Source organism: Alternaria atra (genome assembly GCF_907166805.1).
Source record: "Alternaria atra isolate CS162 genome assembly, contig: 29, whole genome shotgun sequence".
In the NCBI taxonomy this organism is placed as follows: domain Eukaryota; kingdom Fungi; phylum Ascomycota; class Dothideomycetes; order Pleosporales; family Pleosporaceae; genus Alternaria; species Alternaria atra.
The window spans coordinates 1,126,767-1,148,114 of NW_025091327.1; the positions used below are offsets into that span (position 1 = coordinate 1,126,767).

Here is a 21,348-nt window from a genome sequence, read left to right on the forward strand (position 1 = left end):
ACGGCAAGAACAGCCGTAATGGAGCGCGAATACCATCGTCCGGACTTTGAGGGAGGATTGCGGCCTCGACCGAAACGTGAGTATGCATGTTCATCATGTCTACTAGCACAATTCAGAGAGACGGTTATTACAAATACTCTCCCGAGCATCAAAAACTTGTTTCGAGTTGGTGTCTGCTCATACGACTATTTTGCTACCAATTCCAGCATCAGAAACTGACTGTATAACCTACAGGAGCGGTGACCGACTATGGCTCAACAACGGTGCAGTGGATGCGCAACCGGCGCCCACGTTACAAGAATGCTCCCATGCCGGAGATGGAACGGCCGAGCGCGAGCTACATTGTCGATATGCAACCTCCAGCAGCCCGAGTTGCCAGCGCAGCCGAGTCGATACCAGCCAAAGCCGTACATTCTTCCCTCAACAAAGTCAAACATCCCATAAACGTCGTCAAATGGACACCAGAAGGCAGACGACTGCTCACAGGCTCAACGAGCGGTGAGTTCACTCTGTGGAATGGAATGGGCTTCAACTTCGAAACTATTATGCAGGCCCACGAGGCTGCAATCCGAGCTGTTGAATACACGTCCACCGATGACTGGCTGCTGTCGGCAGACCAGACAGGCGTCGTCAAGTATTGGCAGACAAACTTCAACAACGTCAAAGAGATACAAGCGCACACTGAAGCGGTACGAGGGCTCTCCATCGCACCCACAGACACCAAATTCGTCACATGCGCCGACGATACCACACTGAAGATCTGGGACTTCGCGTCGAGTACAGAAGAGTCGACATTAACAGGACATGGATGGGAAGTCAAGTCGGTCGACTGGCATCCACACAAGGGACTGCTAGTATCAGGGTCAAAGGATCACCAAGTCAAGTTCTGGGATCCGCGGACAGGGCGCTGTCTTACGACGCTTCATGGACATAAAAACCCAATATCAAAAACCATGTTCGAGCCCGTCCAAGGAAACATGCTAGCAACATGCGCTCGTGATCACACAGCCCGCATCTTTGATCTTCGAATGATGCGCGATGTCTTACTGCTCAAGGGACACGAAAAAGACATCATTACCATGGCATGGCACCCTATGCACAAGAATCTCCTCTCTACCGGTGGTGTCGATGGCAGCATCCACCACTATCTTCTCGACGAGCAGAACCCTCCCCCTGGCATTGCACCCTCAATATCGCCTTACGACGCTGCCGACTCACAAAACGCGCCCTCGCAAACCATTTACCCGGCACACAGCCTGCAATACGCTCACGACTTCACTGTCTGGACAATGGACTGGCACCCACTGGGTCACATCCTTGCGTCTGGCTCCAACGACAGAGTCACACGCTTCTGGACTCGTCCACGACCAGGCGATACCAACTATGTCAACGACCGTTACCACATTGGTCAAGCAGCAGCAGAGGCTCAAGGCACATTCGACCGTGGTCAGGGTAGGCGACAAAAGATGGAAGAAGAAGAACAGGAAGCAGAGGACGAAGCCGAAGGCCTAGTCGACCAGAAGATGCCGTCGAAGAACCCCGGTGGTGGTTTCCTGCCTCCTGGCCTTTCGTTACCAGGACTCAGCGCAGACGGCACATCCAGTTCTCTACCTGGTATTGGTGGAGCGAATCATCTTCCAGTGCCCCCTCCACCAGGTGGCATGCCCTTCCCACCACCGAACGGAGGTGGTCCGCCTCTGCCTCCTCTTAATGGCATGGACCCCTCTCGCCTCGCACAGCTCATCGCGTCGGGCTCCCTACCACCACCTCCTATACCTCATGGTCACGGTCCTCCACCACCAAACGCTAATGGTCCTCCACCACCCTTTCCACCACCAAACTTCCCCGGCTTCCCACAAGGCATGCCGCCCGGTATGCCACTATTCCCCCCAGGCATGCCACCTCCAGGATTTCCCGGCTTCCCTCCCCTGCCCGGTGGTATGGGTGCGCCGCCACCAGGATGGCCTGGCCCTCCTCCTCCGCCGCCACAGCAGCAACAAGGAGGAACAGTGGGTGCAGATGGTATTAAGAGAAGGGCGCCGTTGCCAGATCAGCAAGATGCCCTGAAAGCGGAGATGAACCAAGGTCGATACAGGAAAGCGAGGTAGATGTGTTTGGCGTAGAGCGTCAGCATAGGGATGTACGATCAAGTCATGTTGAAAGTCAATGAGCGTTGGCGTTACGATAAGGGATAGGAAGGCAGTAAGTCAAGGCGTAATAGTAGTATCCTTCCCATAGTCAGGAATACCCAGATCTCTTTGTACAAGTCCCGACTACTACTATAATGCTTACAGATCCTCCGATAATCCAGCGTCGTCCATGTCCTTGATAAACTCCACCTTGGCCACATCTTTCAGTTCCACACCCCCCTTCACCACCTTCTCCCCATGGTTCCACAGCTCGTCTATGAAGGCTGGAACAAAGGTTCCCGGCCCTTTGACATCCTCCTTCTGCGCAGCTACTTCTGCCGCGATCTCATAATGCAATAGTCCCGCCACAGCAGCAAGCAGCTTGTCCTCGCGGTACGCAGCCAGGTAGGCAGATAGCGTAGTACCCAATGTACACCCACTCCCCGTAATCCTTCCCAAATACTCATGCCCATTTGAAACAGCATACGTCCTTGTTCCATCAGAAACAACATCGACCGCCCCAGTCATAAGAACAATAGCTCGTTCCCTCGCCGCAAGACTAGAAACGATATTCGCTCTTTGCTTCACAGAAAAGAGCGAGGCACCAGAGTCCACACCCCGCTGCTGAGTCGAATTATCAAGCTTGAACCCGCTTGCCCGCGCTACAGCGAGAATCTCGCTCTCATTTCCTTTGATCAGGTCGAAGTAGCCGGCGCCCATGAGTTTAGCTAGAGCGTCTCGGCGTATACTCGTTGCGCCTGCGCCCACAGGGTCGAGGACGATGGGTCCACCGGCGGCGTTGTAAGCAGTGATGGCTGCTTGATAGTTTGCTAGTCCTTCGGGTGTTACGGTACCCATGTTTACTACGAGCGCGCCACCTAGTTTAGATAGATCCGTAGCTTCGGCACCGTAGTTACTCATTATGGGGCTGGCGCCTACGGAGAGGGCAACGTTTGCGGCGAAATTTTGGACGACAAGGTTGGTCATGTTGTGGGATAAGGGGTTCATTTCCTTGACCTTTTTTGTTGCGGTGGTGGCGGTTTTGAGGACTGAGGTTATTTCGTCGGTGGACTTTTCATGGTAGAAGTGGGGAAGTGACGATTGAGGGGCGAACGGTGGAGGGGTCTTGAGGAGGTTGACGAGGTGTGAAGATGCGGCTTTGGGGTCCTGAGCACCGATTATGGCGGATACTACGGCGACACCATCGATGGTTTTTGGGGTCGCGTTGGTCGGTGTTGGGGCAAGAAGTTGGTATGTTATGCGTTGGGTGTTTGAAGCGTTGACGCCGCCGATGCATACTGTCTTGACGTTCTTCTCTGCCTCGTTACCTTGGTCGAGATATCGCAGAATCCTCCGAATTCCAGTAATTCCGATGATGTCTTTGGTATTCTTCTTGGTGTTTGTGGCATATAGAGTACCAATTCCTAGGTAGTCTGCTCCCTGCCCAACGGCCGTACGTGCTTCGTCGACAGAGGAGACTGTTACGCCGATGATCTTGTCTTTTCCCAAGAGGCGACGTGCTTCACGGGCATTCATGTCATCTTGGCCGATATGAACGCCCTCACAACCTACTGCCAGAGCAACATCTACGCGGTCGTTGATAAGCAGCGGAATGTTGTGTGCTTTGCATCTTTCGTGCAGTTTCTTTGCTGTCGAGATCAAGATGCCAGTATCTGAGGTTTTGTCTCTATATTGGACGATTGTGACACCTGGAGATTTTCAATTAGCATGGTTGCATGGCAAGAGATATAGAGGACATGTAACACAAGACTGCATTTAGGAAGCATGTGACTAACCTCCAAGCAATGCCTGCTCAACCACTTCAACCAGATCTCTCGAGCCCAGAATGGCTTCTGTAGAGTCTGTTACGAGGTACAGCGAGTAGTCTACTTTCTGACTAGTCATATTTGCGAGTGGACGGACAACTGGTGTGAAACGCTTGATCTTGTCCATCAATGATGGAATTCTTTGAGAAAAGCCGACATGGACGATGACGCAATCTAAGCGGCTCGCCAAAGACTTTATTCGGGTTCGCGGGAAATTGCTAGCGAATGTACACGTATTAAGCGACAGTCTTGTATTGCAGAATACAGCTTGTTCAACGGCGATTGCTCGGTGTTGTCCAACATGTTACCCCACGTTGTCAGATCTAACACGGCGAGTGGTGTTCATGTCGAATTGCGGGGCATTCAGGGTTGGTACAGGACACATAACAATCGTGTAATGCTCACATATCCCTAGCCACGTATTGGTACCGCATTGGAAAAGAACGTTGTCGTGCCGCATTTATGGCAAGCACGACTACCACAGTAACGAGACTGTGATTTAGACGCTCGCGGATGATTGTCCTCTGTCAAAGCAGTCCGCGTGGCAGTACAGCACCAAGGTTGTGCAACAGTGATGCATTCCTGCCCGCTGTGGTAGACTAACCATGCAGCAATTTCCTGCAACAACCGTTTGATGTTCCGTCGTTTGTGCGGACCAGAAAACTCCTTGCCGGTCGCCAATGCCCTAAACTGACAATGCCACTCGCTTCAGGACTCGGCTGTCTAGTTTGGAATTCGACTCTCGAAAGCTCTGTGTAAGCGCGTGAACAGGATAAAAGACAAATAATCGACTGAGTCAGGGCGGGGGCTCCTGAGGCGTTTGGTAGAACGGTCTTCACTAGCGTGGCTCGGCACGTTCGAAAAACTAAGCCTAAGTCCGACCCCATATATCCTCACTCCACCACGCGCGGTTCGCACACACTCAACCTTCGCACAACGCAAAATCCATCAGTCGCCCTCGTCCACACCAGTGACTGCCACTGGCAACAACACATCAGACTCTGCCCTAGACGCCAAACAGCCTGCTCGTCGCAAACCCGCGACCTGCCTAAACCGCCACTTTCGCCTTCAGGCCACACGCACAAACCGCACCTCAGAGTCGCCAACGACAACAGGAGTATATGTATTCGCGCCAAAGCTACTCCTTCCGAGTCGAACCTCCCCCCAAACTGCAAAAATTTCGCTGTATGCGGATACCAAGCAGTACCATCCACCAAACCAACGGCTAATCCACTGCCCCTCTTGACCTCGAGTCGCATACGCACATACACAACCCGCACATACTAGAGACTGCTTCTGCGCATGTCTCTTTCGGCCCTCGTCAACATACCTGATCCGACCTCGTTCGCCCGCCCGCCGCACAATCACTAAAACAACCTCACTAACCAGTCCCCCGCACCACCGTCACCATGGCTACCGTCAACATTCGCCGCGATGTCACCGACCCCTTCTACCGCTACAAGATGGAGAAAATCCAGTCCAAGATTGAAGGCAAGGGTAACGGTATCAAGACCGTCATCGTCAACCTGAGCAGCGTGGCTCAGTCTCTCGCCCGTCCGCCCGCTCACGTCATCAAGTACTTTGGCTTCGAACTCGGAGCCCAGACCAACACGAGCCCCAACGACGACCGTTGGATCATCAACGGCGCCCACGATGCCAGCAAGCTCCAGGACTACCTCGATGGCTTCATCTCCAAGTTCGTCCTTTGCAAGAAGTGCAAGAACCCTGAGACTGATGTCCACATCAAGGATGGCAACATTACGCTCGACTGCAAGGCCTGCGGAAAGATCTCCGACGTAGACCCCCGCTTGAAGCTTAGCTCCTTCATCCTGAAGAATGAACCCAAGAAGGGCAAGAAGGACAAGTCCAGCAAAAAGGCTGAGCGTCGTGCTCGCAAGGAGGCTGAAGCCCGTGGTGAGGCTACCTCCCCCGACGGCGGCAGCCCCGGTGACAGCGCCGATGACAATGGTGACGATGACCTGGCACTCGAGGCCGGCAGCGACGACGAGCTTACCCGCCAGATCAACGAGGGCGCCAAGGAGATTGAAGAAGAGGATGCCAAGGAAGTTGAGTGGTCCATCGACACGTCCGAGGCAGCCATTAGGGCTCGTGCCCAAGATCTTCCCGACGACCTCAAGCGTGCCCTTGTCATTGAGGATGACGACGAGGGCGGCTCAAGCTACGATGTCTTCGGAAAGTGGATCATCGACACTGGCGCGGACAAGGGCGGTGTTGAGAACCTTGACAACGTCGACATCTATATCAAGGCCAAGGAACTTGGCATTGAGGAGAAGCATCGCACTCTCACTGTCATTCCCCAGACCCTCTTCACCGAGAAGATTGTCAAGCAGATGGATGGTCGCGCCCCCATGCTCAAGAAGATGATCACGTCGGACAAGCACGAGAAGGCTTTCCTTGGCGGTATCGAGCGCTTTGTCGGTAACGACAAGCCTGAGCTTATTCCTCAGGTCTCTGCTATTCTGCTCAAGGTGTACGAGAACGACCTTGTCTCGGAGGATCAGCTCAAGGCTTGGTGCTCCAAGGCTAGCAAGAAGTATGTCGACATCAAGATCAGCAAGTCTGTCCGCAAGTCGGCCGAGCAGTTCAAGGAATGGCTTGAGAATGAGGACAGCGAGGACGAGGACTCTGAATAAGATCCCGACTGTAGGGACACGTGGATGGTAAAAGTACGCGAGATGTCCGACTGCTGACTGTCTTTACCTTTTGTCTCACTCATCTTGTTTTCCTTGTCACCGATGGCGTGTAGGTAACTCTACTCCCGTCTGCGACACCTGTTTTGGCCAGTTTGGAGGGTGGTCTTGTATCCTTCTCTCCCCTCTACTTAGCCTATAGAAAACCCTGCTTTTGCACCACCTCGCTTCTGTGACCTGCATTGCTATACCTGTGCCCCACTGCCGTTCGCCTTTACTAGTCCCTCATACCAGTTGCTTCGGCCCACCACCATCGTGCACGCTGGAAAGTTTCTGCATGCACAAATGCGGTGTGGGAGTTAACATTATAAGAATATTCCCATACCCATACCTCGTATTAGTGAAGTGTAAACGCCGCCGCATGCCCCCCACCCCTTGATTAGTATTCGCTAAAGCCATGCAGCCTGACCACGCGGTCGTAGCTGTCGTCCATTCATCGTCACTTGCTTCAGCCTCTCTCACATCTAGCATGCACGATAACGCAGGAAAAAGCATTCCCGGGACTCGCCTAGCTCTAGCCCACGCGCATCGACATGTTCTTGTACCGTCGGTCTCCACAAAGGCACGTTAGTCTCCGAAGCTTAACCCCACCCGGGCAAGAACGAGCGGAGCTCTCATGCTCTGGACGGCACGCCAAGCACACTTTTTTCACCACCGCGCATGGTGGCCGGAGCGCGAGACGCGACTGGTGAGAAAGAACGAGTGCGGCCTTCTTTGTTTATAATGTGGCGGACCCCCGCCTAGAAAGCGCTTTTCAACCTTTCGCGGCGCAATTGTACACGCTGTACACCACCGTGAGCGACTTCTGGAGTTTTGCGCTCACGTTGATCTCGAAAAGCTCCCACTCACCACTACCTAATATCACGATCTCGTCGATAGGCTTTTGACAGGTGCATTAAGCCTTGCGGCTCTGGCTCCTTCCGCATCCTCTAGGATCATCACCGAAACCATGAACCCAATCCAAGCTTACCCCGCCGAAGGCGTCGTTGTACAAGGTGCGCATCACGGACATTATGCGCCTGAGGCAGTCGACAACAAAACCGGCGCTGGCACATATGTGACGTCTGAAAATGAGTCGCATAATGGTGCGCCCGGGAATGTGATTCTGGCGCGCGATGCGCAGACCAAGGGACGCTGGTTTCAATACCTCAAGACGAAGCAATTTTGGATCACTTTGGTGTTGGGGCAGGGTACGCTTCCATCTATCTCCGTTGAATGGACGACATGTAAACTAACAAGAACCTATAGTCCTCGCTCTCTGTATCACCGGCACTAACACATTATCGTCTCTGCTCGCTGAAGAGGGTACATCGATCCCCGCATTCCAATCCTTCTTCAACTATGTCCTGCTCAACATAATCTACACATCATACACTCTTTACAAATACGGCTTCAAGAAATGGGGACGTCTTGTCATAAAAGATGGTTGGAGATTTTTCATACTAGCCTTTATGGATGTCGAGGGCAATTACTTCATCGTGCTAGCATACCGCTACGTAAGTCTTACCATAATGCCGTTTTGAAATAGCTCCAAGCCATGCTAACAGCCAAACAGACGACCATTCTCAGCGCCCAACTAATCAACTTCTGGGCCATCGCCGTCGTCGTGATAATATCTTTTTTCTTCCTCAAGGTCCGCTACCACTACACACAAATCTTCGGTATCCTCCTCTGCATCGGCGGTCTAGGCGTAATCTTCGGTTCTGATCACATCACCGGCACCAACAACTTTGGCGCCACAGACCAAGTCAAGGGCGATCTTTTCGCGCTGCTCGGCGCTACTTTCTACGGCCTATCCAACGTTTTCGAGGAGTGGTTGGTTTCTGAACGACCGCTGTACGAGGTTGTTGGTCAACTTGCCTTCTGGGGCATGTTCATTAATGGTACGCAAGCTGGCATTTTCGACCGTGCTGCTTTCCGCAGTGCGGTTTGGAATGCGAGGGTTGGCGGGTATCTCACAGGATACACGCTCATCCTTTCGCTCTTCTACTCTCTTGCACCGGTACTCTTCCGTCTCAGCTCCGCCGCTTTCTTCAACATTTCCTTGCTTACGGGAAGCTTTTGGGGTGTAGCGATCGGTGTCAAGGTGTTTGGACTGAACATTCACTGGATGTATCCTATCGCGTTCGTTCTCATCATCATTGGCCAGGTTATCTACTTCCTAAGACAGAGTCTTGTGGGTGAGGCGCTGAAGCCGTGGTTGGGCAAGGACCAGGAGAGGGGACATGCTGGAGTTGGTACGGCCAGGAGGAGGGCTGAGAGGCCTGAGGCTATCGTTTAGAGGAAGATGATATGATTAGAAGGCTCAACGGGTAATACTCCGTTTTGCTTAGATGGGTGATGAAGCATATGAAAGCTAATGAAAGATACGATTTCTGCAATCACTTTCCCCTTTCCATTCAGTGCTCAGACCGTTTGGCTATATTGTTCAGAGCATAAGACAATCTCTTGTACTACTTATAGCTATACTTCTACTCTTGGTGTGCAACCTAACATAACGACGACGTAGCTTGTAGCTATCCTCCAAACTATACAACAGTTCTAGCAGTCGCGGTGCGCAGTAAAAGGACCAGTCCTGATAGAAAAGTAGCCGTTGTTGAGCTGCTCACCTTGCCTGACAAGCGCCGCACACTTACCCCCCAGGTTCTGCTCACGACCCCAGTCCCAAATCTCCCCAGCAAGCTTCTGCGCGGTGTCACTTCGCATGGGGAAGAAATCGGCAGCCGCGGAATCCATGTTGTAGCTCTGGTAATGGACAGTGTAGTCTTCAGCATTTGCCTGGCGGCGCGTCAGGTGGCCATCACCGACGCGTCCAAGACCTCCAGCAGCGGGCGCAGAAGCGATGGTTTCGTTAGTCGCAGGGTTGAAGTCGGCGAATGCATGTTCGACCTTGCCGGTGATGTCGTCGATAACATCTACGGTGATGTAGATGTGCGATTCTTCTAGATCACGGCCGACGAGGGAGAAGGCGTCGCTTTTGGAGAGTGGGTCGTTGACGTCGACGGTTTTCAGAATGACCTTCTTTCCCTCAATCATATCGTCTCGCTCAATGGGGCCGTCGATGAGGCTGTGCAGGTCTCGTTTGTCGCCTGCGCGGTGTTGACTATAGCGCGCGGTTTCGTAGACGAGGAAAACTGTCTCAATCACGGTGGTAATCACGCCGAAGCCGCAGAGCCAAGGTTGCGAAAGCGCACAGGCAGCAACGGTAGCAGTGGCGTGCGCGTAAATCTGCTGACGGCGTCCAAGGTTCCAAGCGTAGAATTCGGCGTCGGGCATGATCAAAGCAAGAGCGGTGTCCGGAGAGCGCAAGGCGATCGACGAGGAAGGGAGGGCTGGCGAAAGACTGAAGCCGTTCATCCCACTAACTGGAACACACACAGCGGCAGAACCAGGTTGGAGGTTAACTGGTATATCAAAGTCAGTGGTGCATGATATGGTTGTTCGTGGAGCTTACCCTTGTGTCCATCATGGAGATCGAGCACATGGGCTGCAGTATCAGAGTCACGGAACCAAATAGCTCTCGTGCCCTCTGGGAATTGAATGGGACGTATGTGGTTATCCATCAACGTGACATCGAAGCCGGTGTAGCCGACTGGTGTAGGATCGCTGCAGTCTTCCAGAGCATGCGTATTGACGACCCAAGAGCGGGCTGACTGGATGCCATGAGCAGTAGCTGAAAACACTGCGAGAAAGCTGAGGGAGTATTTCATGGTGTCCGAAATAAGTACTAGTAGGGTGAAATAAGAGTCAAAGCAGTGAAGTGCTTGCAGTGCGATGAAGAGATCTATGGGGGATGTACAAGCCTTTTATATCTGAAATTCTGCCATTCAACGTTGGGGAAGTCAACCAACTCGTAGTGCTATCCCGAGCCTCCTAGCCCCCTACTCACGACCGGTATCTCTTCTGCCTCGAGTAACGCAAGGCGCCCAGCGGGTGTTGGCGATGAAGTACGCCAAGTACGGAGTCACCGAACAACTGACGGTGCAGTGATACGATCGAACAATATGGGTGTGTTGAGGATCTGAAGTATCATAGTATCTAAGCCATTGCTGGACACGTTAAGAACAGCCAAGGTCGCTGTAATGGTAGGTACGGCACCAATACCCGCTCTAGTTCATGATCAATCTTACACTTCACGATCATCTAGTTTGAAGTATGCGGAGTACGCTGGTGGCCTTACGGAAATATCCCAGGAAAGGATTTCATGTTCTTCTTCCAGAGCTTGTCCTATAGGTCTCCTGCGAGGTAGTTGCTAATACCTCTGCTTGGCCAGACTTGGTATTATTCCAGCAAATATCAGAAGCGCAGGAGAGACGATAGAGCGACGTCGAGATGACTTACCGAAGCGCGCCACATCTCCCTCGCTAGCCTCGAGCGCTAGGTGGCTTGATTACGTCTGGTAGGATGGCCAAGCGTGGCTACGGCCCGCAGCGCGTATATAGCCGCCTGGGCAAGTCTGCATCTACCATTGCCGTTCCAAGGTAGCACCCGCTTCTTCCGTGATATGTATTTGCATATCGAATTCCCTTAGGGAACATGTAATGAACTGCCCAGTAAAGGAACTAGCTTGTGGATGTTGGTTCACTGGGCACTCAGGCGTCCAACTACTGATACTGATGAGGGTTCGTTTTTAGCGGTCAAGGTCAAATATGTCTTCGGTCTGTTGGTATATAAACAGTAGTCGAGGCGGTCCTCTCAGCTCACCCATCCATCAAGTAAAAGGCATTCTCATTCCAATACTTACTTCACTCTACACCTCACAACATGATCCTTTCTACACTCGTCGGCATCTTCGCTTTTGCTACCTATGGTAGCGCGCAGTGGATCGCTCAAGGATATTCCGGTCAGCAATGTACCGGCCAAAGAATTGCATCTGTCGAATCAAACGGCAATGATGTTGAGTGGGACTGCGTACATTTGAACAACATTGGTGGCCAAGCCGCTTCTCTGTTGATCAGTGTCAACGGCGATGCTGCGAACAGTTATGCGTTCGGGCTACACCAGGGCGAAGGGGCATGCAACGATGAAGTCTTTGGCAGTATCAATCGTAAGTGAGAAATAACACTTGGTGCTGAGTCCTGAAGCGTGAGCACTCAGTGATAATGATAATGCTGACTGTGATCCGCATAGTTGCGCCGGGTGACACTCCGTTCTGCGTTCGGTTGGAGACTCCTGAAACTCATTTTCTGGCGGAGAGACAGTGAAGAAATAACAGACCAAGAGGGAATCCGATAGATCGCCTGCGCCAAAGGGATGGATTGGCCGCTACGCAGCGTTTATGGAAACTTTCTTTGGTTCAAGTAAATCAATCGAATTTACACCTGCCTTCTTATCCCGGTTTCTCCACACCCATTAGTATAGCTGAGAGATGGTCTGGTTGCTCGTCTGGATGTCCGAAGAAAACTGGTTGGAAATGCGGACAGCAGGCCACCGAGTGCGAATGGCATTATGCAGTGAAAGCTCTCAGCGACCGTATTGCTCAGGAAACGGTTGAACCTCCGCTCTCAAAAATCTAGTAACATCCCCATCCTCCTTTCCGCAGCTTCGAAAATCCGGAATTTGGCTTCGCAGACAAGAGAGAAGTAGACGCTTGCCTCAATCCAGAAGGTAAACATTGCAAAGTTCTTCCAAGTAGCCCAACACACAACATACAAGATCGTCATGCTAGATCCGACGGTGACTGCGCATAAGCTCGGCGTTGTTGATATCCAACCTTTCTTTAGAGCTACGAAGATGAGGTAGCCCATTGCGAATACTTGTGGCGGCCAGAGACCCATGACAAGGCACGTCCAGTCATCGTTGGCCGGGAACGAGGGTGAGGCGTAGCCGACCGCGCCTGTAATGACCCAGCAAGCTAGGTTACCCGTGAATGCAAGAAGGACAGTACCAGGAGTTGGTATGTGTGGTGGTTCGAGTTCGTAACGCTTTGAAGGTACGGCAGCGTGATCTGTCTTGCCCGTAGTCGGAGAGCCGGCGGGTTTTAGTTCGCTCATAATGGAGTAGAAGAAGGCGGAAATTTCCTGCTAAGAACCACACGTTGTGTGTTCATGTTTATAGTGATTCCATGCGCGATCCTTGGATGGATCTTGGCCGAGCGTTCAGAGGTAAGATGACGGACGCCACGTCGCGCCGCGCCACATGTTCGCCTGGAGCGGATCTAACGGAACATTAGCGAGTCACTTATAGCACTCCCCCATCTTTCTAAGTCGTCGCTCTCGCTAGAACGTTAGATACGTGTGAATCTAAGAATTGGTTGGGTCGGTACATCGCATTTGCCAGAGCAGACGTAGCAGAGCAGATGCGCGAACTGTCTGGTAGGAGCTCTTGGTATTCGTCACTAGCCTGTCTTGGCCGAGCGCCACTTATCACCAGCCACGTTTCGACCTTACTCCCCACCATGACCCAAGTCCTTTACCTCTTTATCAAACGAAAGCTTATTCCTCCCTATCCGCATTAAACGTCAGCCTAAATCATTTCTCTCTTTAGCAAACATGTCTTCACGCGGTCTCCCTGACGTGTTGATGCAAAAAGTCGACGACTACGTCGATTCGCTGGCGCCCCAGATCCAGCCCCGCATCGCCTCCGAACTTGAGACCTTTCAACAAAAGACTATCGACAGTCTTGAGACGCAAGTCGTAGACGCGTTCCGTTCGCTGTTCAACAAGGACAAGCCGTCTTCATCAGATGGCAGTCGCTCTGGTCCTTGGAATCTCAATGACGCAGCACCTGATTCCTATGGTGGCCAGTCACTGCCCTTTGCTGATGAGATTTCCAAGTTGACACGAAGCTTCGGACAGATCTCTGATGAAGCGAGCGGTGATTTACGCGATATCTTCGATCTTACTTCAGGAAACAGAGGCGGTGCTGAGCAGTCTCGATCTGTAGATGGGGATTTCTCCTCTGGAGCTAGGGGGTTTCTTTCCTCAGCACTCAATGTCGTACAAGATCATTTCGACGAAAAAGGGTCGAAAGGTGGCCAATCCTTTGAGATTGGTGGACTACTCGGCATGATCAGTAGCACGATCAAAGATGCATCACAGAACCCTGAAGAGAAAGCAAGACTCATCAGTCCAGAGATCAAGCAAACAGTGGGCGACAAGCTACGCGAACAACATGCACCCCTCGCCGAACAATTCACCCGTATAGCCCTGGATCACATCAAGCGCTGGCTCCGTGGGAACACAAGCACACGTGATCTTGGTGACGGTGCTAAAGCCGAGATTGCCGAACAAGTAGGTGACCTGGTCAAGGGTCTTGGAAGCTTGTTCGGAAGCAAGAAGAGCAGCAATGAAGAATCCTCCAGAGGCTTCGATGACTCTAGCCGCGATGGCGAGAGTGGTAGTGGAGGTGGCTTTTCCAGAGTTATCAGCGACAAGCTCAGTACGGGTCTCGCCAAAGTCCACCGTGAAGTTCGTCTAGAGTTCCGCAAGATTCTTGGACAAATCGAGAAGCAACTATTCGAATTACTGCCCGATCAGTTCCAACGACCGCTCGAGAAGATACTAGGTGGCAATCCCTTCGATTCACAGCTCGACCGCGATGCGTCAGGTCCCGCTGACCGCGGATTTGGGGATGACATCAAGTCTAAACTGCTCAGCAAGATTCGCGCCTTAGTCCAAAAAGTACAAGAGACGCTGCGAGAGAGCATCTTAGGTGTAGTCAACGGTGGACATCGCAAGTTCGAGCGCCAAAGCTGGGTCTTTGTGCAGGGCATGGTAGAGCAGAAGGTGCAGAGATACCTACCTGACGTCAAGATCAATGTTCCAGACGATATCGGGAACGAGAACGTGAGCGTTGGAGCACCGACTGCGAATACTCAAATGGGAGGAGGATACCAACCTCCGTCACAACCACCACAAGGCGACTACCGTCCAGCTCCTCCTCAAGGTGGGAGCTACAACGGACAACAACACGCGCAACAAGGATACAACAATCCGCCGCAGTACCAGAGCCACGACCAATACCGAGAGGAACCGAGACGAGAGTACCAAGATCACCAAGCGCCACAATACCCTCCGCCTCAAAACTACCGCCCTGAGTATGACGCACCGCCTCGTCAAGGCTATGCCCCCCAGCAGTATCAGCAATCTCAAGACTATCGACCTGAGCATCACGCGCCACCTCCACAGGGTTATAATAACCATGGTCCTCCAGACCATCGATCTGAGCAGTATCCACCGCCGCAACAAGGCTATCAGCAGCAAGGCTACCCTCCACAAAACCAACAGGACTTTCCTCATCTAGGATATCGCGATGGCGAGTACCGGAGGCCGAATTATTAAGCTATGCTCCAAAACGCAAGGATACTAAAGTCTGGTGTTTGTCGGACGCGCAGATTACGACTCAGAACCAGCTCAACTTGTACATCCACTTCCCATTCCCATCTACTATGAACCTGCAATTAGATAGCAATCAACCATGCAGTCGTTGATGACTTCGACATCTTAGATGTAATCTGCCTTACACGTTCTCGTCAGTTGCGTGCAAGCATCAGGTGTTCATAGTCATTACTGCAGAAGTACCAAATAGTCGTGAAAGCCAAAGTTCGGCTGCAAGTTCCTTCATTATGTCGCAGACGAAATCACTATGATATCTACGTGCTACCGAGAACGCCGTGGATGCTAAGAACAAAAGAAGCCCGTGGTATCATATATCCTTCCTCCTTGAAACACCCTGTCGAAGTACGCATGCCTGCGTACTAGATATCCATACGCCCAAATGCTCCCATGCGATATAACTCCATTATGAGGACGAAGATGCAGAGTCCTCAGCAGAAGGCGAAAGTGCTGGTCCACCAGCACGAAGGGCCTTTACAGCAACGTCAACCTCATGGGTCGCCATTTTCTGCCACTTCTCTCTCGTATCTTGATCCGCCAGTGCATCGGCACCAGCTTCACCAACCTTTTCGTATAATAAACGCGACACATCGCGATTCACATCTGTATACTCCTCTTTCGTGACTTCCTTCTTCAAGTATATAGGCTTCAAAACGGCTGTGACCATGCGCTGCAGCTCAGCCTTGGTGGAGTAGGAAAGCGCGGGGCGGCTGGGCGATGAGTCCTTTGAGCGAGGTGGACTACTAAGGCCGACAGAGCGATGTGCGAGCCTGCGGCGGCCAGGCCGGTCGTCATCTGCAGGAGAATATGGCGAGTACGTGGGTGATAGCTGTTGATCTTTCTGTACAGGCGATGCGATACGGGTAAGGTTGAGAGGCGGCGGTGTAGTCATCCCAGGGGGCTTCTGGTAGACAGGCGACAGACCAGGCGATGAATGTTGAGGAGAACAAGCACGCTCCACAATGATGCGCCGGGGCTGTGGGGCGGCGATCTCCTTGTCGCGCTCAGCGAATCGGTCAACCTCCACTTCCTGAAGCAATGACTGAAGGAAGCCAGGCGCGGGGGTGGAAGTTTCACCAGTTGGAGCCGCTGGTGGTGATGACGCAGCTGCAGGGGCGTGCGTGTTAGTCACCGTGTTGCGACGTGCGGCAGCCGATGATGACTCTCCATTGTCCAAGTGCATACGAGTTCGAGGGCGCTTGAGCTTACGTTCTGGCTTCTGCTCGCGAGGCTCAGAGTCGGCGAAGGAAGAGTCGATAGACTTTCGCTTGCGTCCTCGTCTGCTACTAGTGCTCGCTACGCTGGGAGCAGGGGGTGCGTCAGCTTGAGCGAGTTGCTCACGCGCCTTCTCGAACTGGTTCCATGCGCGTAGCTCTTCCTGTGACTCGGGGTCTTTTGGTGTCTTCGGAGGTTCACGATGGAGTGTTCGATTCGTGGGTCGTGTGATGACGTTGGAGTTGCGGCGTCGACCAGTAACAATGTTGTCAGTGGCAGCCTGGAAACGATTGCCGGCTCCTGCTCGCCGTGCTACTCGCATGCGCTGCTCCCATCTAATGTCATCGCGTCGCGTAACATCAGATTGATTTTCCGACTGCTCTTCCTCGTCGAAGGGAAACTCAATGTCAAATTGCAGTCGGTCCCAGACGCTCTGCCAAACGCCTACCCATTCGTCAGGGGCATGGTTGTGACGCGGGACACGGCTTCGGCCATTGATCCAGGCGGCAGGACCCCGAACCGCTGGTCGTCGTCGGGACGCGGCTTCTAGTAGACCAGGATTCTCAACGCAGCCCTGGCAATACCAGGGGCCACGAGATGGCATCCGGTCAAGACCAGCGCAGAAGACATGGCAAAGTTGTTCACAGCTATGGCAATACATAAGCTGTGAGGCGTCACCAAACTCGTCACAGACCATGCATGCGTCATAGCTCCCGTCGTCCTCCAGTATGTAGTCGTCTTCGACAATCATGGAAGGATCAATATCGGCGACTTGTTGTTTGTCTTGCACGGTGTACTCGGATAGCTTAGGTCCTAATGCGGTGTTAGTTGGGGTTCCATATCAGCAGCGCCACTTGGTGCGGCACGACATTGTGGGATTGGGTAGAGTTCATGCTGAGCTCGACTGACCATTTAGCCAGTAGCCAGGCTACTACCAGGCAACAATAGCAACGTCGCAACCGCAGGGCTCCGTAACATCCAGGACTGACATACCTCCAACGCGTGCGCTAAGCTCGACCATATTGAAACTGGCTCGACATATCGGGCAACTATTCGCTCGTTCGACCCAGGGCTTGAGGCACTCGTTGTGCAGATCGTGGCCGCATGGCAGTAGATGTGCGACCAATTCGTCTTCTTTGTTTGACTCTACGGCCACCATCTTGTTCTTGGCATGGGGTTGGGGGTCGTCATCAGCGCCATCCTCAAGCGGCTTGGTCGCAAGCGATGATGCGGTGGCGGTAGGGCCGTCGTCGTGGGGGACGAGATCGCCGAGGCAGACTATGCACGTCTCGGCCATTGATGTGATGTTTGAAAGTGAAAGAGCGGAAGTACTCGTCGACGCGATTCATAAGTTGGGAAGATGATCAAGTCAAGAGAGCGGGGACTGTGGTTTAAGTAGCGGACGCTAGTGGCTTGGCCTCGCGGTCACCCTGCAGCAGCCACACACTCCTAGGCAGTCGCAGCCAACCCCGGAAACCCGTGATGTTTACCAGGAAAAGGATGCCCAAGTGGAGACTAGTGTGGCTTTTGGTAGCGTGAAGTACGTATCGAGTTCGTAGATCTACTGCTAATAGATCGTATATGATCAGTCAGTCTTCGGGCTTACCTCACCACGTGTCGAGGTTCCCTAAGCAGCCGTCCAAATGACTTGCGAGGTCACCGAGTTGTTACTCAGGATGCGAACACGTTCCGGCTTGGTCGCTCCGCTATCTCTTCGCCTCTTGATCGCATTAGATGCGCTTGTCGCATGCTTATGACGCCGTCCTTGGCCTCAGTGTGTCCGTATCGGTTTCCGTCCCGCATATATGAGGATAGATGAGGTGGGAAGGTCGGACATACAAGACCGGATAGGCTCGAGATCTGAACAGGCTTATCTTCGTTGGGAAGGGTCACTATGGGATACACTGATAAGATAACGACAGCTGCCGCATATGGTGCTCTTCGCCCGAACGATTTGGCCTACGGAGTACATGTCTTATGTGTATGTGTAGTCCTCTCGCTCTAGGCATCCTTTTATCCAAGAATATCGGCCATTAGCACTTATACGAGAGAGGCAAGACATTGACGAACGCGTTGCAACATGAACTCTGGCGCTGCTAGTGCCAATCGTTATATGTTCTTTCTCGCGTTCGAAGACGACTCGAGAGTTTTGTCTTTGGGGTAGACAAGTTTTGGGAAGGTAATGGATCTTGCATTTCTATGTGTAGCGTCTCGCTCAGTTCTCTGTAAGCGCCGGACGAGGATACCGCGCGACGCGGGCGATCGAGTTCGCAGTGCGCTTGCGGCGGCTTCTCCCAGACAACTACGGATATCTTGGGCTCAGCTTCCCGATTTCCCTATCGACTTTTTACATTAGCGACACTGCGGAGTATGTACATGTCGCAGAAAGCAGACCGCTTCATCCCCACAGTCGCGCTCTTCCACCAGGCTTCCCAGCCTTCATGAATGCGTTGTTGGCGGCCTATTAGCAAATCCAGATATATGGCCCAATCGCGCGATCAGAATGCGACAACCTGTGTGGAGGCCAAAAAGCCATAGCGGTGAGAAGGATCAGTTGTCGACTTTGGAGGGGCATTTCTCAAACCTTGGAAATTCCGTGTCTGTTGCCAAGGCGCTTGGATCGCTTTGAGAATAGTGCACGATCACACTGTGATTTATGTAAGGGCTTACTCTTTTTGTAGTGTCTTCTGTTAGCGATCAGTGTAAAGGTCTTGAGGTTTCTTGTGGCTTGCAACCCAACACTCGCGATACTCCCCTCTCTCTGCTCCACCTGTGTTGCGAGTTGTAGCGCGACGATGCCATGTCTATCGCGCACGCCGGCGCCTGCCTGCCGCGGTATGACCTCAGGCATACCAAAAGAAGGGTCTTGTCCGAGTCGCGTAGTATTCGATGATTAGGAATTTCCCCTAGCTACAGCCACACTATCTCCTGATCGATATTCTCTCATCTTGTCTTCCTTTCTCTTCTTGATCACACACGTTCAACAACATGGCTCAACAATCACGAGAGTATGAGCTAATCTTGCTGGGGGCAACCGGTTACACTGGAAAACTCGTCGCGGAATGGGTCACCACCCATCTACCGGACGATCTGAAGTGGGCTGTCGCTGGACGCAATGCGAAGAAGTTGCAGGGCGTAGTCGACGAACTGACGAAGCTGAGGCCAAATCGCAAGCAGCCAGGTACGTGGCGACGGAATCCGCGTTGCAAACATGTGACAGACGAAACTCGGGATTGAGCTAACGAACCCCAGCCATCGAGACATGCGAGCTTGAGCGCCAGCAGCTGGAAACCCTCGTCCAGAAGACAAAGCTGATCATCACGACTGTGGGCCCCTTCATGCACTATGGCGAGCCTGTTCTCGCGGCCTGTGTCAACAACGGCACACACTATTTGGACTCCACTGGTGAGGTGCCATGGATCTACGACATGGTTGCCAAGTACGATGAGCTCGCGAAGAAGAACAAGACTATCATCATCCCAGAGTGTGGCCTCGACTCTGTTCCTGCAGATATCATGGCCTATGTGCTCGCGCGCGAGGTGCGCAAGCGCCACAACGCACCCTGCGAGCGTGCCATCATGACACTATACGACTTCAAGTCTGGAATCAGTGGCGGAACCTCTCTTACAATGCTGGAACTATTCAAGAAGTACTCGCTCAGCCATCTCGGAAAGTCAATGCACCCGTACTCGCTGTCGCCTGTCAACGCGGACAACGTCGTCGCACCGCCATCGGGAAGCTTCCCGTACAGTCTCTTTGGTCTGCAAACCATCCCCGAGCTTGGTGGTATCCAGACCACTGGACTCATGGCAAGTGTCGATGTGTGCATTGCTCATCGTTCATGGGGATTGTATCAGTCTTCCGGCGACAAAACACTACAGTATGGCCCTAAGTTCCGCTTTAACGAGTACGCACGAGCTCCCAACTTCTTCTTCGGCTTCGCGCAGAAGGCGGTTCTCACCTCAGTTGCCATCTTGCTTGCCATACCAGTAACGCGCTGGTTGCTCGAACCTCTCTTCAAGATGGTCATTCCAAGCCCTGGCCAAGGACCGTCGAAGGAGAGCATGAAGGAAGACTTTATGCACTACCGTGGAGTTGGCAGTACCGAAGATGGAAAGAAGGTGATCGCAAACCTCGAAGTCGCTCATGGTGGCTATGTTGCGACGGCCATGACGCTCAGTGCCGCTGCTAAAGTCATTCTCCGTGGCAGGCTAGAGGAGAGCGAGGCGGGAAAGCTTGGCGGTGGCATTCTCACACCCGCAACTTTGGGAGACCAATACGTGAAGACTCTTAATGAGTTTGGTATGAAGATCAGGGTAGACGAGTAGTTCGCTAGAGAGGCGTTTCTGATTCAACTTTCTCAGCTTAGACACTGTATTCTAATCGATTTGTGAACCGTCACATGCATTCATTCCACAATGTATGTTCCATCAAGTTCTTTATCAAGATTAATCTCATTGGATTGCATCTCGGAAATCCAGCCCATAGCCAGTACCTTGACACAAGCTTTTAGCAATTCCACTCGAACCAAAAAATGGCTCAGCACATTCAAATACATGTACGTAGCGGGAACTCACAACCCCATCAACTATATTGGTTATGAGACCGCATCCGGAAAATCACCCGAATAAGCGGCACGCGTATAATTTTGCCGTGCTCTCCCTCTCCATTGCTACGTGATTGTTGTCACCTTGTGTGACGGCGACGGACCCTCTACACAACACTATGGTTAGCTTTATGACCAAGGAATGATACGACAAACGATTGCATCAATTCCACTCACCCTTGATGGAAATTCGGATGGAAGGATCAGTTTAGGCCTCCGGATAGCTGGTGAATGATCGTATAGAGGCTCAGAATAGCCGGTGATTCCAAGCCCCTGCTCGTAATAAGGAGAGAGTCCAATCAGGGATGGAACGTGCCCAAAGTGTGATCGAGATCTGACATATTCCCTCATCGGTACCTTTTCAGAAAGGTACCGATATGTTTCCAGCTTGGAATGATGCTGTTCAATGTGGCCCAAGTAGAACCCCCATGCTAACCAATTCCCCAAGTTGCAATCTTTGGACCGGTGGCACCATTCGGCTGTACATTTCCACACATAAGCGTTCCATGCGTTGTCCTTGTAGCG

The 21,348-nt window shown here is 52.4% G+C and overlaps 10 protein-coding genes across 10 annotated transcripts; 6 read left to right on the forward strand and 4 right to left on the reverse strand.

Moving 5' to 3' along the window:
* Positions 1 to 308: 308 nt before the first annotated feature.
* ALTATR162_LOCUS8676 (uncharacterized protein) lies at positions 309 to 2,108 on the forward strand (the record flags this gene model as incomplete). Its single annotated transcript, XM_043316309.1, has 1 exon — positions 309 to 2,108. The coding sequence occupies one exon, from the start codon at positions 309 to 311 to the stop codon at positions 2,106 to 2,108; it is 1,800 nt and encodes a 599-aa protein (XP_043172244.1).
* A 180-nt stretch (positions 2,109 to 2,288) lies between these two features.
* On the reverse strand, positions 2,289 to 4,034 carry ALTATR162_LOCUS8677 (uncharacterized protein; the record flags this gene model as incomplete). The annotated part of the gene is made up of 2 exons (XM_043316310.1): positions 2,289 to 3,838; positions 3,926 to 4,034. 2 exons carry the CDS (start codon positions 4,032 to 4,034, stop codon positions 2,289 to 2,291), a joined length of 1,659 nt encoding a protein of 552 aa, XP_043172245.1.
* Positions 4,035 to 5,364: 1,330 nt separating this feature from the next.
* On the forward strand, positions 5,365 to 6,609 carry ALTATR162_LOCUS8678 (uncharacterized protein; the record flags this gene model as incomplete). The annotated part of the gene is made up of 1 exon (XM_043316311.1): positions 5,365 to 6,609. One exon carries the CDS (start codon positions 5,365 to 5,367, stop codon positions 6,607 to 6,609), a length of 1,245 nt encoding a protein of 414 aa, XP_043172246.1.
* A 1,006-nt stretch (positions 6,610 to 7,615) lies between these two features.
* On the forward strand, positions 7,616 to 8,947 carry ALTATR162_LOCUS8679 (uncharacterized protein; the record flags this gene model as incomplete). The annotated part of the gene is made up of 3 exons (XM_043316312.1): positions 7,616 to 7,856; positions 7,915 to 8,162; positions 8,222 to 8,947. 3 exons carry the CDS (start codon positions 7,616 to 7,618, stop codon positions 8,945 to 8,947), a joined length of 1,215 nt encoding a protein of 404 aa, XP_043172247.1.
* Positions 8,948 to 9,207: 260 nt separating this feature from the next.
* On the reverse strand, positions 9,208 to 10,376 carry ALTATR162_LOCUS8680 (uncharacterized protein; the record flags this gene model as incomplete). The annotated part of the gene is made up of 2 exons (XM_043316313.1): positions 9,208 to 10,070; positions 10,121 to 10,376. The coding sequence occupies 2 exons, from the start codon at positions 10,374 to 10,376 to the stop codon at positions 9,208 to 9,210; spliced, it is 1,119 nt and encodes a 372-aa protein (XP_043172248.1).
* A 1,054-nt stretch (positions 10,377 to 11,430) lies between these two features.
* On the forward strand, positions 11,431 to 11,721 carry ALTATR162_LOCUS8681 (uncharacterized protein; the record flags this gene model as incomplete). Its single annotated transcript, XM_043316314.1, has 1 exon — positions 11,431 to 11,721. One exon carries the CDS (start codon positions 11,431 to 11,433, stop codon positions 11,719 to 11,721), a length of 291 nt encoding a protein of 96 aa, XP_043172249.1.
* Positions 11,722 to 12,170: 449 nt separating this feature from the next.
* On the reverse strand, positions 12,171 to 12,659 carry ALTATR162_LOCUS8682 (uncharacterized protein; the record flags this gene model as incomplete). The annotated part of the gene is made up of 1 exon (XM_043316315.1): positions 12,171 to 12,659. One exon carries the CDS (start codon positions 12,657 to 12,659, stop codon positions 12,171 to 12,173), a length of 489 nt encoding a protein of 162 aa, XP_043172250.1.
* Positions 12,660 to 13,157: 498 nt separating this feature from the next.
* On the forward strand, positions 13,158 to 14,948 carry ALTATR162_LOCUS8683 (uncharacterized protein; the record flags this gene model as incomplete). Its single annotated transcript, XM_043316316.1, has 1 exon — positions 13,158 to 14,948. One exon carries the CDS (start codon positions 13,158 to 13,160, stop codon positions 14,946 to 14,948), a length of 1,791 nt encoding a protein of 596 aa, XP_043172251.1.
* Positions 14,949 to 15,408: 460 nt separating this feature from the next.
* Positions 15,409 to 17,514, reverse strand: ALTATR162_LOCUS8684 (uncharacterized protein; the record flags this gene model as incomplete). The annotated part of the gene is made up of 2 exons (XM_043316317.1): positions 15,409 to 17,030; positions 17,211 to 17,514. The coding sequence occupies 2 exons, from the start codon at positions 17,512 to 17,514 to the stop codon at positions 15,409 to 15,411; spliced, it is 1,926 nt and encodes a 641-aa protein (XP_043172252.1).
* A 1,691-nt stretch (positions 17,515 to 19,205) lies between these two features.
* Positions 19,206 to 20,545, forward strand: ALTATR162_LOCUS8685 (uncharacterized protein; the record flags this gene model as incomplete). The annotated part of the gene is made up of 2 exons (XM_043316318.1): positions 19,206 to 19,398; positions 19,470 to 20,545. 2 exons carry the CDS (start codon positions 19,206 to 19,208, stop codon positions 20,543 to 20,545), a joined length of 1,269 nt encoding a protein of 422 aa, XP_043172253.1.
* Between the last annotated feature and the right edge of the window lie 803 nt (positions 20,546 to 21,348).